The 15,555-nt window shown below is 38.6% G+C and overlaps 1 protein-coding gene across 1 annotated transcript in view; it reads right to left on the reverse strand.

Annotated features, from left to right (window-relative positions):
* Positions 1-14,119, reverse strand: part of LOC124721893 (PP2C-like domain-containing protein CG9801) — a 46,915-nt gene extending 32,796 nt beyond the window's left edge. The window contains exons 1-2 of the mRNA XM_047247045.1: positions 13,746-14,119; positions 12,584-12,819 (exon numbers count right to left, since the gene is read on the reverse strand). Of these exons, the coding sequence (XP_047103001.1) occupies positions 12,584-12,819; positions 13,746-13,885 (376 nt within the window). The 5' untranslated portion in view covers positions 13,886-14,119. The remainder of the gene's footprint in view (positions 1-12,583; positions 12,820-13,745) is intronic.
* Positions 14,120-15,555: the final 1,436 nt, after the last annotated feature.

Here is a 15,555-nt window from a genome sequence, read left to right on the forward strand (position 1 = left end):
CATATCAGCAGGATGAATAAAAGCAGGCTCCCAAGACAAATCTTTGAGATAGTAAACAAGAGCAAAAACAAGACAAAGTGGATCACTGAAGCACAAGAAGACATTAAAGAACTGGGGATCACACAAGACAACATAAACAATAGAGAACAGTTTAGAAACATCATAAAGAAACACATGCTTAAACAAGAAATACTGAGAACAGAACAGGAAGAAGATGGTCGGAAGAACACAAGAGAGAACACAGTGAACGTATGAAGAGAATTTGGGAAGAATTAAGAAGAAATCTTGATTACTCGTGTGTGTGTGTGTGTGTGTGTGTGCGTGTGTGAGAGAGTGATTGAACTTGAGTAGTCATGATTTCTTCTTCTTTCTTCGTTCATCCCAAATTCTCTTCACACATTCACTGTGTTCTCTCTTGCATTCTTCTGACCATATATATATGAAAATCAAATAGGGTGCTAGAAAGAAAACTGATGGCAAACAGAAAAAAAATGGGGGAAGTATTAAAATAATACAGCAGAGACCTGTGGCTTGCTGATCACCAGAATAAAAAGTATGAGCTGGAGTCCAGACACATCACAAAATTTTAAAACCTTGACCACATTCATAGAGGAAAGATCCCCATCAAAATTCTGCTTCTGCCACTCAGTTAAAATGTGGCTTACAGTGATTTGTACATCCCACGCATCACACACTGGGGGATGGCCTCGTCGGAGTAAGAAGACGTGTGAGGGGTTAGTAGCTAGTACAGCGGTGGGTCAGGATCACTTCATTCCATTTGAGTTACCAGCATGAGGTATGCCATGGCCAGATAGTTGGCTCCACCAGACGCCCCTTCTTCTCCAACAATTGTGTGGATCTCTCACACAACAATGAAATGACAGCTTGCAGGGGGAACGGCACATTGTGTCATTGCATGTTTCCTGCAGGTCTCATTGTCAGCTTGGTTTGCTTGCACATTTCCCAAAATTCCCTTATTCTCCAGTACCTAATTCCCCCACTGCTGATGGAAGTACAGTTGACCATGTAGGAGTCAGACCATTTTCTCTGCTGGGTACATAAGCTGCAAAAATTGTAGCCGGCCGAAGTGGCCGTGCGGTTAAAGGCGCTGCAGTCTGGAACCGCAAGACCGCTACGGTCGCAGGTTCGAATCCTGCCTCGGGCATGGATGTTTGTGATGTCCTTAGGTTAGTTAGGTTTAACTAGTTCTAAGTTCTAGGGGACTAATGACCTCAGCAGTTGAGTCCCATAGTGCTCAGGGCCATTTGAACCATTTTTTGCAAAAATTGTAAGGCGCTAAGACAATCAGAGCAGACTAAAAACTGTTTGCCTCGAGGAGGCCTCATCTGCTCCAGTGCCTTCACAATCATATGGAACTCTGCAGTAACATTATGCTCTGTCTACACAATAAATGTATTAGCCTTGGCATATAAACACCAGAGTGTGACAATGTCTGAAGACTGAAGTGAAAGAATCACTATGCTCAGTCACAGGTAAAAGGTTTCTCTTTATTTGTAAGATACAGGGAACTGCAGAGTGCTTACAAGGGAAATTGTTTACAAAACACTAGCATGGTCTATAGTGGAATTCTACTCTAGTGTGTGGGATCCATGTCGGGTTGGACTAGTAGAGAACATCAAGTGTATACGTACAAAGAAGGGCAGGATGAATGATTGCAGATTTATCTACCTCATTTGAGTGTGGAACAGAAACATTGATGAGTTCCATACACTTTGAAAAAGATGCCCAATATCTCGAGAAAACCTAATCAGAAAATTCCAAGAACCCATTTCGAAAATGAAGGAATACTGGCGTACAGGTATCATAAATACGAAAGTACACTAAAACAGCGCACACACAGGTGTATAAGCCATCACAATTTCCACGATCCATCCACAAATAGGATAGTAAAAAACCCTAACATGTAGTATAATAAAAATTAAATTATGTCAGGCATTTTGAAATGATTTACAGACTAAGATGGACAGCTGAACTGACACCACTTCTAGACGTTGCTTCTTGGAATTGTTCATACAGCATTGTGTGTCATGTCATGACATGAAAACACATATAAATGTCATTTTAATACCAGTGCTACTAGCAACAGGAACAACATCTGCATCCATCCTATGGCAAACTCATTAAGATGTGATGTCATCTGCTGTATAGTTCACTAACCTAAGAAAATACTTAACGGGATCATAAATTTACCGTCAAGTACAGCTACATACATGATTCTACACAGAGAATACCCATTAAAATAAATATAACAATAGGAATGTTGCAGGCATGTCACATGAAAGAATTTTAAAGCAAGTGCAACCTACAGAAAATCTAAATGATTCATTAGATGCCAGTAGCCGTATTAAGCGCAGATCGTCATTCAAATTATGGTCTTCTGTTCTCTCATGAGAATCATTGAAAGGATCAAAAAGATTTACATAAATTTGGGGCTTCTCGTAGCTGACTGAATGTAATAAATTTTGAAATGGTACACACAGTGAAAAACTGATTCTGTTTTTCCAAGATCACAGTCCTCAGGTATTACAAAGTTGTGTGGAGTCATCATTATAACTCACAATGACTGACAATAACTGAAATTCAAGTTGAGCTGCAGAGATGACAATATACTTTTCCTTGAGTGTGTTTCTAAGATGTTAAACTTGTTTCATACAGATACAGTCTGTCTCTCCCCCCCCCCCCCCTTTTTTTGAAGCATGGACCTTATTGTTGGTGGGGGAGGTTTGTGTGCCTCACGGACACAGATAGCCATACCATGGGTACAACCACAATGGAGAAGTGTCTGTTGAGAGGCCAGATAAACATGTGGTTCTTTGAGAGGGGCAGCAGCAGCAGCTTCTGCAATAGTTGCAGGGGCAACAGTCTGGACAACTGACTGATCTAGCCTTGTAACATCAACATAAATGGCCCTGCTGTGCTGGTACTGCAAATGGCTGAACGCAAGGGGAAACTACAGCTGTAATTTTTTCCCCACGGTTATGCAGTTCTACTGTACAGTTAGATGATGATGGCATCCTCTTGAGTAAAATATTCTGGAGGTAAAAATAGTCCCCCACTCAGATTTTCAGGTGGGGACTACTGAGGAGGATGTTATCAGGAGAAACAAAACTGGCATTCTATGGATAGGAACATGGAATGTCAGATTCCTTAATCAGGTAGGTGGGTTAGAAAATGGATAGGTTAAAGTTAGATATAGAGGGAGTTTGCGAAGCTCGGTGGCTGGAAGAACAGGACTTCTGGTCAGATGAGTACAGGGTTATAAATACAAAACCAAATAGAGGCAATGCAGGAGTAGGTTCAATAATTAATAAAAAAAAATAGGTATGTGGATAAGCTACTATGAACAGCATATTGAATAAATTACTGTAGCCAAAACAGACAAGAAGCCCACAACCATTTCAGTAGTACAAGTTTATACGGCAACTAGCTCCGCAGATGAAGAGATTGAAGTAACATATGATGAGATAAAAGGAATTATTCAGATAGTTAATGGAGACAAAAATTTAATTCTCATGGGGACTCGAATTCGGCAGTAGGAAAATGAAGAGAAGGGAAAACAGTAGGTGAACATGAACTGGGGGAAGGAATGAAAGATGAAGTCAACTGGTAGGATTTAGCACAGAGCATAATTTAATCATAGCTAACACTTGGTTTAGGAACCATGAAAGAAGGTTATACACATGGAAGGGACCTGGAGACACCTGAAGTTTCAGGTTGATTGTATAATGGCAGGACAGAAATTTCGTACCCAGATTTTAGATTGCACGACATTTCCAGGGGCAGATGTTGGCTCTGGCCACAATTTATTGGTTATGGACAGTAGAGTAAACTGAATAAACTGTGAAAAATTAGGAATTTAAGGGGATGGGACTTGGATAAACTGAAAGAATAACAGGTTGTAGAGTGTTTTAGAGGGAGCATTAGGGAATGACTGACAAGAAAGGGGGAAAGGAATACAGTAGAAGAAGAATAGCTACCTTTGAGAGATGAAATAGTGAAGGCAGCAGAGGTTCAAACAGATAAAAAGACAAAAGATAGTAGAAATTCTTGGGTAACACAAAAGCTACTGAATTTAATTTAAAAAAGAAGAAAATATTAAAATGTGGTAAATGAAGCAGGCGAAAGGCAATACAAAGGTGTAAAATATGAGAGTGAAAGAAAGTGCAAAATGGCTAAGCAGGAATGGCTAGAGGAAAAAGTGTGTGTGTGTGTGTGTGTGTGTGTGTGTGTGTGTGTGTGTGTGTGTGTTTACTGACTAAGGCTGTGGCCGAAAGCTATATGCAAGTCTCTTTTAACTGTGCCTGCCTGCAGCCTGATGTGTCTTCGAGCTCAGCTGGAAAACCAGTCCTAAGCAAAGAAGGGAAATAACATTTAGACGAAATAGACTGTGGAGAACAGTGACCTGATGCTATATTTACATTAAAATGAGCAGTTGAGATTGTATTAATATTTCTTTATTGATCGGTTTCGGCTTATATACAAGCCGTCTTCAGAATTTCTTGGCCCTGCAAGGGTAGAAACAGAAAATTATAAACTGTACTATTACATATGGTCTTCAAATAGGATACAGAAAGGCTGTAGTATAAATAAACAGTACTATTGTATATGGCATTAACAAATAGAGAAAGGTTATGGTGTTTACCCCTATGGCTGGTGCTGATAGCCCCTCAGGTTTCTCGTGGTAACCACTATTGTACACTCTGACTGATGGCTGTGAGGCCACAGGTTAAACAGTGTGCAATTCACGTGCTGCCTATAGGTTACATCATCGCCAGCCAATGGCAGATGCTTCACAAGAGCTGCATGCAATTTGCACAGTGAATTCGCGAACTCAACTGCTCGTTTTAAAGTAAAGATGGGAAAGCAGAAATGTGGAAAGAGTATGTAGAGGGGCTACACAATCGAGTTGTACTTGAGGACAATATTATGGAAATGGAAAAGGACATAGATGAAGAGGAGATGGGAGATATGATACTGTGTGAAGGAATTGAGAAAGCACCGAAAGACTTAAGTCGAAACAAGGCCCCGGGAGTAGACAACATACAACTTCTCACAGAAGATAGATTAAGGAAAGGCAAACCGACATTTATAACATTGAATGGAATGGACATTGTCTTGAAAGGAGGCTATAAGAGGAACATCAACAAAAGCAACAAATGCACTCAAATTAAATCAGGTAGTGCTGAGGGAATTAAGTAAGGATATGAGACATATATAGATGAGTTTTGCAGTTGGGGCAGCAAAATAACTAATGCTGGCTGAAGTAGAGAGGATATAACATGTGGACTGGCAATGACAAGAAAAATGTTTCTAAAGAAGAGAAATTTCTTAATATTGAATATAGATTTACGTGTCAGGAAGTCTTTTCTGGAAGTATTTGTAAGGAGTGAGAAGTGAATCATGGATGATTAACAGTTTAGACAAAAAAACTTTTGAAGTGTGGTGCTACAGAAGAATGCTGAAGATTATACGGGTAGTTCATGTGGTGTCACCGCCAGACACCACACTTGCTAGGTGGTAGCCTTTAAATCGGCCACGGTCCGGTAGTATACGTCGGACCCGCGTGTCGCCACTATCAGTGATTGTAGACCGAGCGCCGCCACACGGCAGGTCTAGAGAGACTTCCTAGCACTCGCCCCAGTTGTACAACCGACTTTGCTAGCGATGGTTCACTGACAAAATACGCTCTCATTTGCCGAGACGATAGTTAGCATAGCCTTCAGCTACGTCATTTGCTACGACCTAGCAAGGCGCCATTATCAGTTACTATTGATACTGAGTCATGTACAGTCAAGAGCGACGCTCATCATTAATGGATTAAAGTTAAGTATTCCACCAACTATGTCCGTTTTTCTAAAGTCTAATTTCCTTGTCCTGTTCCAGACCTCACACCAGCCTGCGTGAGCTAAAACGCGTGCCTTTCGGCTTCCTCTAGTACCCGGTGTTGGCTCTCCTGCCAACCCACAACAGTTCACATAACTAATGAAGAGCTACTGAATAGAATTGGGGAGAAAAGAAATACGTGACATAACCTGACCGGAAGAAGGGATCAGTTGGTAGGACAAATTCTGAGACCACAACAGATCACAAATTTAATAATGTAGGGAAGTGTGTGGAGGTAAAAATTGTAGGAGAAGACCAAGAACGAATACCATAAGTAGATTCAGAAGGATATAGGCTGCAGCAGGTACTCTGACATGAAGAGGCTTTGAAAGGATATAGTAGCATGGAGAGCTGCAGCAAACCAGTCTTTGGACTGGAGACACTAACAACAGAAAACAACAACATAGTCTGTCTGCAAACTGAAGAATGAGTAGGTGAGTACCCACCCCCTTCACTTCACTGTGTCACTAAGATTAACAACAGGCTGTTTTACCAAGCCCTTCCACAGTGTGTCTTTCCAATTTGTTGTGAAGCAGTGCACAAACATGCCTGAAAAGTGTTTATTTTGCAATACATGTGTTGACAATATACGGAATACAAAATTAGAAAATACAAAATATGGAAGAAATGCCCATCAAAAGAATCCATACAAATCAATGAAGGTTGCACTGAAATGTTTGACAGGAAACTGAGTTTTAGTAATACAGTATACGGGTTGTAGTATTCTTGTGGAAAAGACCAAACCCCTGCCACAAGCACTATTTGGTCTTCAGTCCACAGGGGCTATACAAGACGACCAATTTCATTTTTTCTACTTTTTTTTCAGAATACATGATTTTAATAGAACATGAGGTGAATATTAGAAGGAATGAAGGTTGAGGTCCAAATACATGTTGACAAGGTCATAACAAACGAAGTGCAAGTTTGGATAATGAAATGACAGGGAAAGATATTGGCTAAGTCCTTTTCATCATTCCAGCACTCACAAAAAGGAAGGTTAAGGTTTACTATCTCCTTGACACTATGGTTATTATAGACAGAACCAGCATCTGTTGTCAAGAATGAAAGAGCAGCATTTTATGTAGTCACTGACATAAAAATGATAGGATTTTCTTTACATGTATTAGTTTCCAATGTTATGGCAACCTTTAAATACTAGCACTGGGAGTGGAAGTAAATTCAAAAATTGTTCAAATGGCTCTGAGCACTATGGGACTTAACATCTGAGGTCATCAGTCCCCTAGAACTTAGAACTACATAAAGCTAACTAACCTAAGGACATCACACACATCCATGCCCGAGGCAGGATTCGAACCTGCGACCATAGCGGCCGCGCGGTTCCAGACTGTAGCGCCTAGAACTGCTTGGCCACACCGGCCAGCATTTATGCTCTTTATTAGACATGAAAAATCTGTTGGCTGTAAGATAGTCATGAGATCGGGCAGTCTTCAACGATTCATTCCGGCCAGCCGGAAGTAAATTAATTGGTTGAGGGAGGGTGGGAACAGACAAACATACAAAAAATTAGTTGGCAGCACATGGATAGCCCTTTGTACTCTTTAGCCACCGTGCAATGCATGTTTTATGCTTGTTCATATCCCTTGCTTCACTTGCAGTAAATAAATCGCCTTTCCACATATCACAGAACTCCAGGTAAAGATGCATATATGGTTTCCATGGCTTTTCCATTGCCCATTACTGTTGGTAACCATTCATGTGATGGCTGACGGGAACTGAACATGACGAATCACAAGTGGAATGTGGGTACCCAACCACATTATTCATTCACAATTTCTCATGTATAATAAATGATGTGAGCAGGTGTTTTGTTTCACTCACAGCAGAGTCACTGCATGTCAAGTGGTCCAGGAAAAATAGTAATTGGTTGCTTGATCATCTCAGAAAACTTTGGTATTGCTGGGTGAATTTCCTATGTTTAGTGGACTCAAAAATATTTTTAATTTTTTATTGTTTATCATTTAGAAATGGCAGCCATTTTTGTTCCATGTCACAAGCATTTTTCCACATGTCCAAGCATCTGCTGTTTATTTTTTTAATTATTCAGTAATGGGTTGCCCTAACCCTTTGAAGTAGGAAGCATTTAGTTCAGCACACACTGTTCTAAAAATTAAAATGATTATTATGTAGCTGAGTGCATTCCTTAATGTGTTTTTAATAGTTCAAACTTGCTGGTCACAAATTTAAAAAACTCCATTTACTAACAGTATTTTTCTAGAGAAGAATTAATCTTTCTCAGTCTTAATATTTTTTTGTGTTACTACACAATATAGTAGAGTTACTTATTATCAAGCATCAATGGTGAGAACCTTACAGTTAAAAGATACACTATTTGGAAAAACTGATTTCCTTTATTTTTTCATTTTTTGGCCTGTGATATCTTTGTTAGGGGATCAGATAAAAATCTAAAAATTGCACACTCATAGACCTTTGTGATATAAAATTTCTATATAACATCTAAAAGAAATTACCCATGTTTTTGTAAACTGTAAGTAAATACGAGGACTTCACACCAACACATTGAAGGAAAGATTTAACACTTGTCAGAAGATTAAAGGCACTCGACATCATCATCCCCTGATAGTGATCGTCATCAATATGAAAAACCTGTACCAGTGACACCTCAAAATAAAGACGCAATGGTTTACAATGAACAGTGGGGGGCTGCTGAAGTTGATAATATTGTCAAAACCAAAATATGTTTGTTAAATTTTACCATCCACCAGGACCAAGGAGCTTGTTTAAAAAAGCTGAGAAGGACCAATTTTGAATGCTAGCTAAAAACATACTGAAGAAGCCATGTCTCCTAGATTTTACAACTATCGTTGGGTGAACTTTTAATCTAAAGCTCAAACTGAGTGGAGAAATTTCTCAGATGTTCAATTAACAATGTAATAAAAAGAAATGAGATGAGAACAACATAATATAATTAGTTGGCTCATTTTCAATAAGACATAACAAGTAATCATAGAAATGTTAAAATTGATATATTTTACTCCATTAGCCAAGAATCACAGATATTAAAAAACATTTATGACCCACACTTGTAATTTTTTTGCATAGCTTCCAACAGAGTCTCAAAGTTGAAATTCCTACTAAAGTTTGATATTATCACACAGGTGGGTACAAAATTGAATGTTTGGACTGTGACTGCTTCTACATAGGCCAGACAAGCAGATCATTTGAGATTAGATTCAAGGAACACATGGCAGCACTAAAAAACAAAAAATACCACACATCAGCAATAGCTACCCACCTACATGAAACAAAACACCATGTTAACAACACAAGTATTAGCATCCTACACATCCAACCAAAAGGCAGAAAACTAGACATCCTTGAAACACTCCAAATATACAAACACCAAATGAAACAACCAGAATCCATCGTAAATGACAAAAATGACAATATTTACAATAGTATCATCTCTGTTTTCAGCAACTGCCTACACTCTTAAAATACACACACACACACACACACACACACACACACACACACACACACACACACACGTGCACATTAAATATTGACAGCCGCCAAGAGTACAAGAGATTGACCTCATTCACAGATAATTCATCACACCAACAGCTTGTACCCCCTGTCAGCTTAAAACTGTATGTACATCATCTACTGGCACAAATGTATATCTATCTGCATATTTTATAACATTAACCAGTGTATTACCCCAACCTTTAGGCAGCTAATATATGCAACATGTAATCTTAAGACTCCTTGCCATGTAAATGTTTGCTCTCATATAATCACTCCTTCCTCTCTCTCTTTCTTCAAAGAGTGTCATCTATGTATGATTTTACTGTAGTAGCCAATATGATCATTGTAATTGAAGCCTATAACATTTTACCTAATTGTTATTAGCAAGTATGAAGTTTAAGCCATTTTAACATTTCACCTGATTGCATAAACGAGTATGAATGTTTAGCTGTTTTAACCTTTCAAAATTGGATTTATATACCACCTGAAGTACACACACATATATTTGACACCTCAAAACAAACACCTCCAAATGGTTTAAACGATTATTCTGTAATAATGTTGTTACAATGTATATTCTTTGCACTTTACGATTATGTCTTCTCTTCTGCTGTACGAACCTTGCACCCAGCTGATTCCAGACGCCATATTTGTTTACAAATGTGGCAGTATACATGAACTGTTACGACAGAAAAAGGAACCTGTGACCACTGGAGGTACTCTAGTTTACTTATTAAAGTTTACCATTAAATATCAGTTTAATTTTTTGTCAAAAGTTATCCAAAACCATATTCTGAAATAGTGTCTTGTTTCTCCACTAGGCAGTGCCACAAGTTCCTCCAAATGTCGTAACACAACATACACACATATGTAATACTAACTAATGTAAATCCACCCGATGATGGAGGTTTAAACCTTCGAAACGCGTCGTGGAAAAAATAAAACGGTGACTGGTAACAGTAAACTTGTTGTTTCATTTAATTCTAAAGGTCTATTACATGTTTATTTTTCAGACTTGTATCTGGTCCCTTAAACATTGTAGGTCAATAAATAAATAAATAAATAAATAAAGAATGTTTTTTCAGACAGTGTTTTTCTTCGGTGTAAGCTTCTGAGCATTGATACTCGATAAAAAGTAACTGCACTATATAATGGAACAGCACAAAAAATATTTCGGCTGAGCAATTAATTCTGAGATATTAAATATAGATTACCGAATACACCCAGTTAAGTGCTAATGGTTTCAATTTGTAAATCTGTGGGTGCTGAGCTAAATGCATGTTATTTCGAAGGCCTAGGGCAACCCACTTCTCAATCATTTAAAAAAGGCACACGTGTGCAAGTGTGAAAAAAATGCTTATGGCCTGAAACAAAAATGTCTGCCATTTCTAAATGATGAACAGTAAAAAAAAAATTAAAAATATCTTTGAGTCCACTAAACGTTTGGGATTCACCCAGAGATTAACAAGTGATCAGTGCTGGACCGCTTGACATGGATTGACCCAGCAGTTTAATGTGAGTTATTAGGTCCCACCCCAAGCCCCAGCTAGTAAATATTAATTTACTGTAGGGAAAAAAGTGTAATATTACTGACGAAAACCACTACAAATATCTTTGATAAGCACTGCTCTCAGGTCCCACCCTAGCCAGCACTTCCAAAACAGCAACATATTCTTTTGAACAGTGAAGTATTTCTGACAAACTAAGACAGCAAATTTCATGAGTGACTCTCATTGTCTATTGTATACTACCACCTCACAGAATATGTTCAACAATAACGAATTTCCAACTGCAGCATACAACGGAAGAGCCAGGGATGCTGTAGTGCACTTTGCCTATACTACAAAAAGTTTGTTACCAAGCAACAATTGGTTCAGAATGACCATACCAAAACAGCCATACAAATAAGAATTTATTTCACATAAACAGGGTTGTTGGCCTGCTGACATACACTTTCTGCAATACCTGTGACTGTCCTATGATCCTATTGACAGAAATGTTCTGGAAACCCACAAAGAAGGGGTGTACGCCCTTCTTCAACTGAGCATTTGTACTGGCTCATCAAAAATAGCCCTGCATCCATTCTCACAGTACATGAAGCTTGTTTAGTACGAAGCACTCATACCAGACATCCTGTCTTTTCCCATACAGTGATTTGTGCACATTAGTGACTTTGTGCCATTATGTCATTCTGTGGACTTGGATTTGTAGATATGAGTGTGTAGCTTAAAGGTTCCGGCAGTGCTTATCAATGCAAATTAATACAACTAAGACATGGAGAATGAAATTTATTACAACAAAAATCGGGTCTAGTGTAGTAGGGGATACAACCTGTCGGCTTTGGACAATGATGTCACAAGTCGCCAGAGAGCAGTTTACCATTTTCGCTTTTGCTGTTATGTTTCAGTTTCGTTTTTTTACTGATTGCTTAATAAAGTGGATCTGTTTATTCTACCTCGTGACATTTTTTTTTAAAGCCAAAAAACACTTATCAGCTGCTGAAGGGAGCTACAACACTAAGAAGAATCGCTTCTCGTTTGGCGACTCGTGACGTCATTGTCCAAAGCCGCGGGTTGTATCCCCTGCTACACTAGTCCCCAAAAATCTCATCCATGACAGACCTTAGAAATTTATCAGATTTCTTTGACATTTCACTTTTCAGAGTGACTATAGTTTCATTTTATCAACAATAATTAATTTATGTCTTGTAAGTTTGTGAAAAATAGGCAGGCTCTGACAGGCTGGTCTTACACATGACTTCTGTTAATGAGTCTCCAGACTGAAGAGGATAACAACAAACAACTTCTGTTTATGATACCTAGAAGAATGATGTATAGCCTCTGACTGATGTCTTTCGTCATGCACATACTGGTACCCCACCCTTGTCAGAGAGCCACAAATAAGCATCACAGTCTGACTAGTCCTATCCATCAGACAAACAGAACACTCATCACCAATTAGGTAGGCTAAATGCAATTAAGTGAGCAACAGATATGAATACCTTTGAGTTGCCTAAAAAAATAAATCAACAGTAGGGGGGTGAACCTGAATATTCTACACTGCTTCTGCAGCTAACACTATACATGGTAATAATAGTATTTCACACTCACTTGACAATTATGTCTGTACAGTTCAAATTAAGGAAGGGAAGAATATCTTTAAATGGTACCTGTGGAACGGTCGTGCTCTGCTTGTTGATCGTGAATATCAATGTAGTCAACATCTGGATCACTAGCTGACAAATGCCTTTGACGCCTGTTGACAGTCGTCAATCCACCATCTGGTCCTGTCACAGCTGCAAATACTGTCTCAACTCCTTTCACAACAGAACCCAAGGACCGAACTGGAAGTTCATGAGGGTTTCGCCCATGGAGAATGACAGGTTCGTCTGAACGAACATCATGACTGAAACAAATAAACCAAAATGCAGCTAACAGTTACTGAAACTGTGTTAATGAAAAATAAAAGTAATGAGAAGATGAGAAGGATTCGAAACTTTTTTTGAGTGCCAAAACTGGCAGCTCTATTATTTACTAATAACTGCATAAATAAAGCAGGGGCTACATAAACAATTCAAACTGCATACTATATGTTTCATACATTTCTGATATTAGGCATAAAATGCTTTAGACTATGATAGCAAACACGGGTGAATTCTTCACTTTTTTGTACTGAACACATGAGAAGTTCTTATGATTACTGAAGCTGATTGCATCGTTTCATGAAAGTACGAACGATTTATTGGTTGCAAAACACGTGAGACTACAGAACGGGTCTGTCTGGACACAGTCCTCCGCAAATAAAGCCACAGGTAATTGTCATGACTGGGTACTTAAAAATCCATTCTCTACGACGATACATACATTTTCAGTTCATGAAGCCTGGTTGAACAAAGTAATGTCGCTCATATAATCACGGGAATCGAAAAAGAGCGTATTATGTTCAACTTTTAGTGCACAATTAATACTAGTTTGTACCTACACAATGTAAATATTTACTATCAAACGCATGCAACATATACGTGACATTACGCACACTTGAAAATAATAAACATGATTTACACCATAATTACTGCTAAAATAAAAATATGAGCGCGCCGATTATTGGGCAGATATTCTCTCTCCCTCTCCAAACAAGAGCTTTTAGCTGGTGTGACACAGATGGGTTTTTATCTTTCATCTACGTTTGAAAAGCACTTTAAGAGATTCAGTACTATTCTTTATACCAGTCAGAATTTTGTCTTTACATACTTCTGAACCCTGCGTAATGTAACACACACTAACAATGGGATTTTTGAAAGAACTATATGCGCTCATGAAATATGCACTTACCCACTTAAATAGCGGTGAATGAAACAACTTCCAGGAGAATCTGACTGTTGATATTTTTCACAGGTTACATTTTCTTGCTGAGTATTAACTGATAGTTGCCTTATAAAGCCTACCACTTTCTTTCTTAGTGATGGCATCATTCAAGTAAGATTTCTGTTGCACGACAATACACGAATGATCACATCCTCCACAAAAATGAACAACAAAAAACACAGTTCAGCAATGACACACCGAATATTTCCATATCGCTGAGGGTCGAATTCCAAATTCAATAACTTTCTTGCGTGGGCCTTAATTACACGCTCAGTAACTACCTACATAGCACTCCAGCTCTTCTCGCACTGTTTACTAGGCCGCTAGCTTTGCTATGCTTACTACTCCAGTATCGAAACCATACTCTATGATCGAAACCTATCATGTATATTACGATGAATCGATAATGTCATGTGTACAAAATAGTTCTCGATTCCGATTTGTTGATTTCTTTTGTAAATAACATTGTGTTTACACATTTTTCAGGTATTCTTGATGGTGATGGCGTCTTAGATTGCAGTCATCTTCGTCTTATAGAATTAGGTGATTCGAAGAGTAATAGCAGAACGCACCATAGTCAGTGAAGTACGGGGAAGTTGCGGTGGTTAAATTACAAGATGCTTGAAAAATTACAGCTCTATGTCGCCTGTATTTTGTACTAACAGATGTTCAAAGGGACATTCACGTTAAAGTGGTTTAAGAGATGAGTTTCGATAACATCGCCGCATTTGTATAATTTTCTTCATCATGCCCATGGCAGTAATCATACAGAAACGTTTACAGATACAACGAAAATTACAAATTAACTCGTAAACCAATCGGAAAGGTACTATAATAATACTACTACTCAAGGACGGAACTCTAATTTTACCAACTAAATGAATTTCCAAGCGGAATTTTTTATATCCTGCTTTGGGTAAAATGTTCGGAATGAAGTCGGAAATAGCAATTTCTTTTTAGATGGAATAACCAGTGCTGTTTTTCTGGGGGAACGCTGGGGGGTGTGTACCCCTAAACTTTTTCATCGTCAAAGTAATTTTTTTCGATGTTGAGAACTTGGAAGAGTGCCAAAGATTTAGTTCACTGACGTCAATTTTTTATTTCATTTTTTCGTGTTGGTAATTGCAATAAGAACGATACCAGTGCAGTTTTTGGTGGGAAAAGCGATGTCATTCACTGTTTCACGCTTTTCGAAGCTCAAATGAAGCAGGCGATGCCCATAAACACCCAAACAAACAATGTGGTATTGAACACTTCAGTTTACATTCCCTCAAATGAAGCATGCCATTCCCATCAACCCCTGAACAATAAAAGAAAATGATAACGTACACTTCAATTGACCTATAATACACCTCCAATGAAACAGGTGAATCCAATCAACCCTCCGACATACAAAACAATACAAGGAAATATTACCGAAGACATATTTTGACCTATATCATATCGCATATCCGATTAGCACTACCATCGCTCGCTATTAGCGGGCGAGGGCACTACACGCTTGTCGAACTGGCTGCCAGCGATTCAATTGTCAAGAACAGTTGCCGCAGCTTCGAAATGGAGTTAACTGAAGAGTCCGATAACTTTTTTTTTGTAGTTCGACAAGTTGATGACGTCATGGCTAAAAAGCAGACAGGCGGTATCCCATGCTTCAGTTATATTTTCGGTGCATTATATCCAATATCGGAGTACCCTCAAAAAAAATTTTTTTTTAAAAAAAAAGCACTGGGAATAACAATAACATATAAAGTTCCTCAGGGCTCGATCTCGGAGCCAT

Source organism: Schistocerca piceifrons, chromosome X (assembly GCF_021461385.2).
Source record: "Schistocerca piceifrons isolate TAMUIC-IGC-003096 chromosome X, iqSchPice1.1, whole genome shotgun sequence".
In the NCBI taxonomy this organism is placed as follows: domain Eukaryota; kingdom Metazoa; phylum Arthropoda; class Insecta; order Orthoptera; family Acrididae; genus Schistocerca; species Schistocerca piceifrons.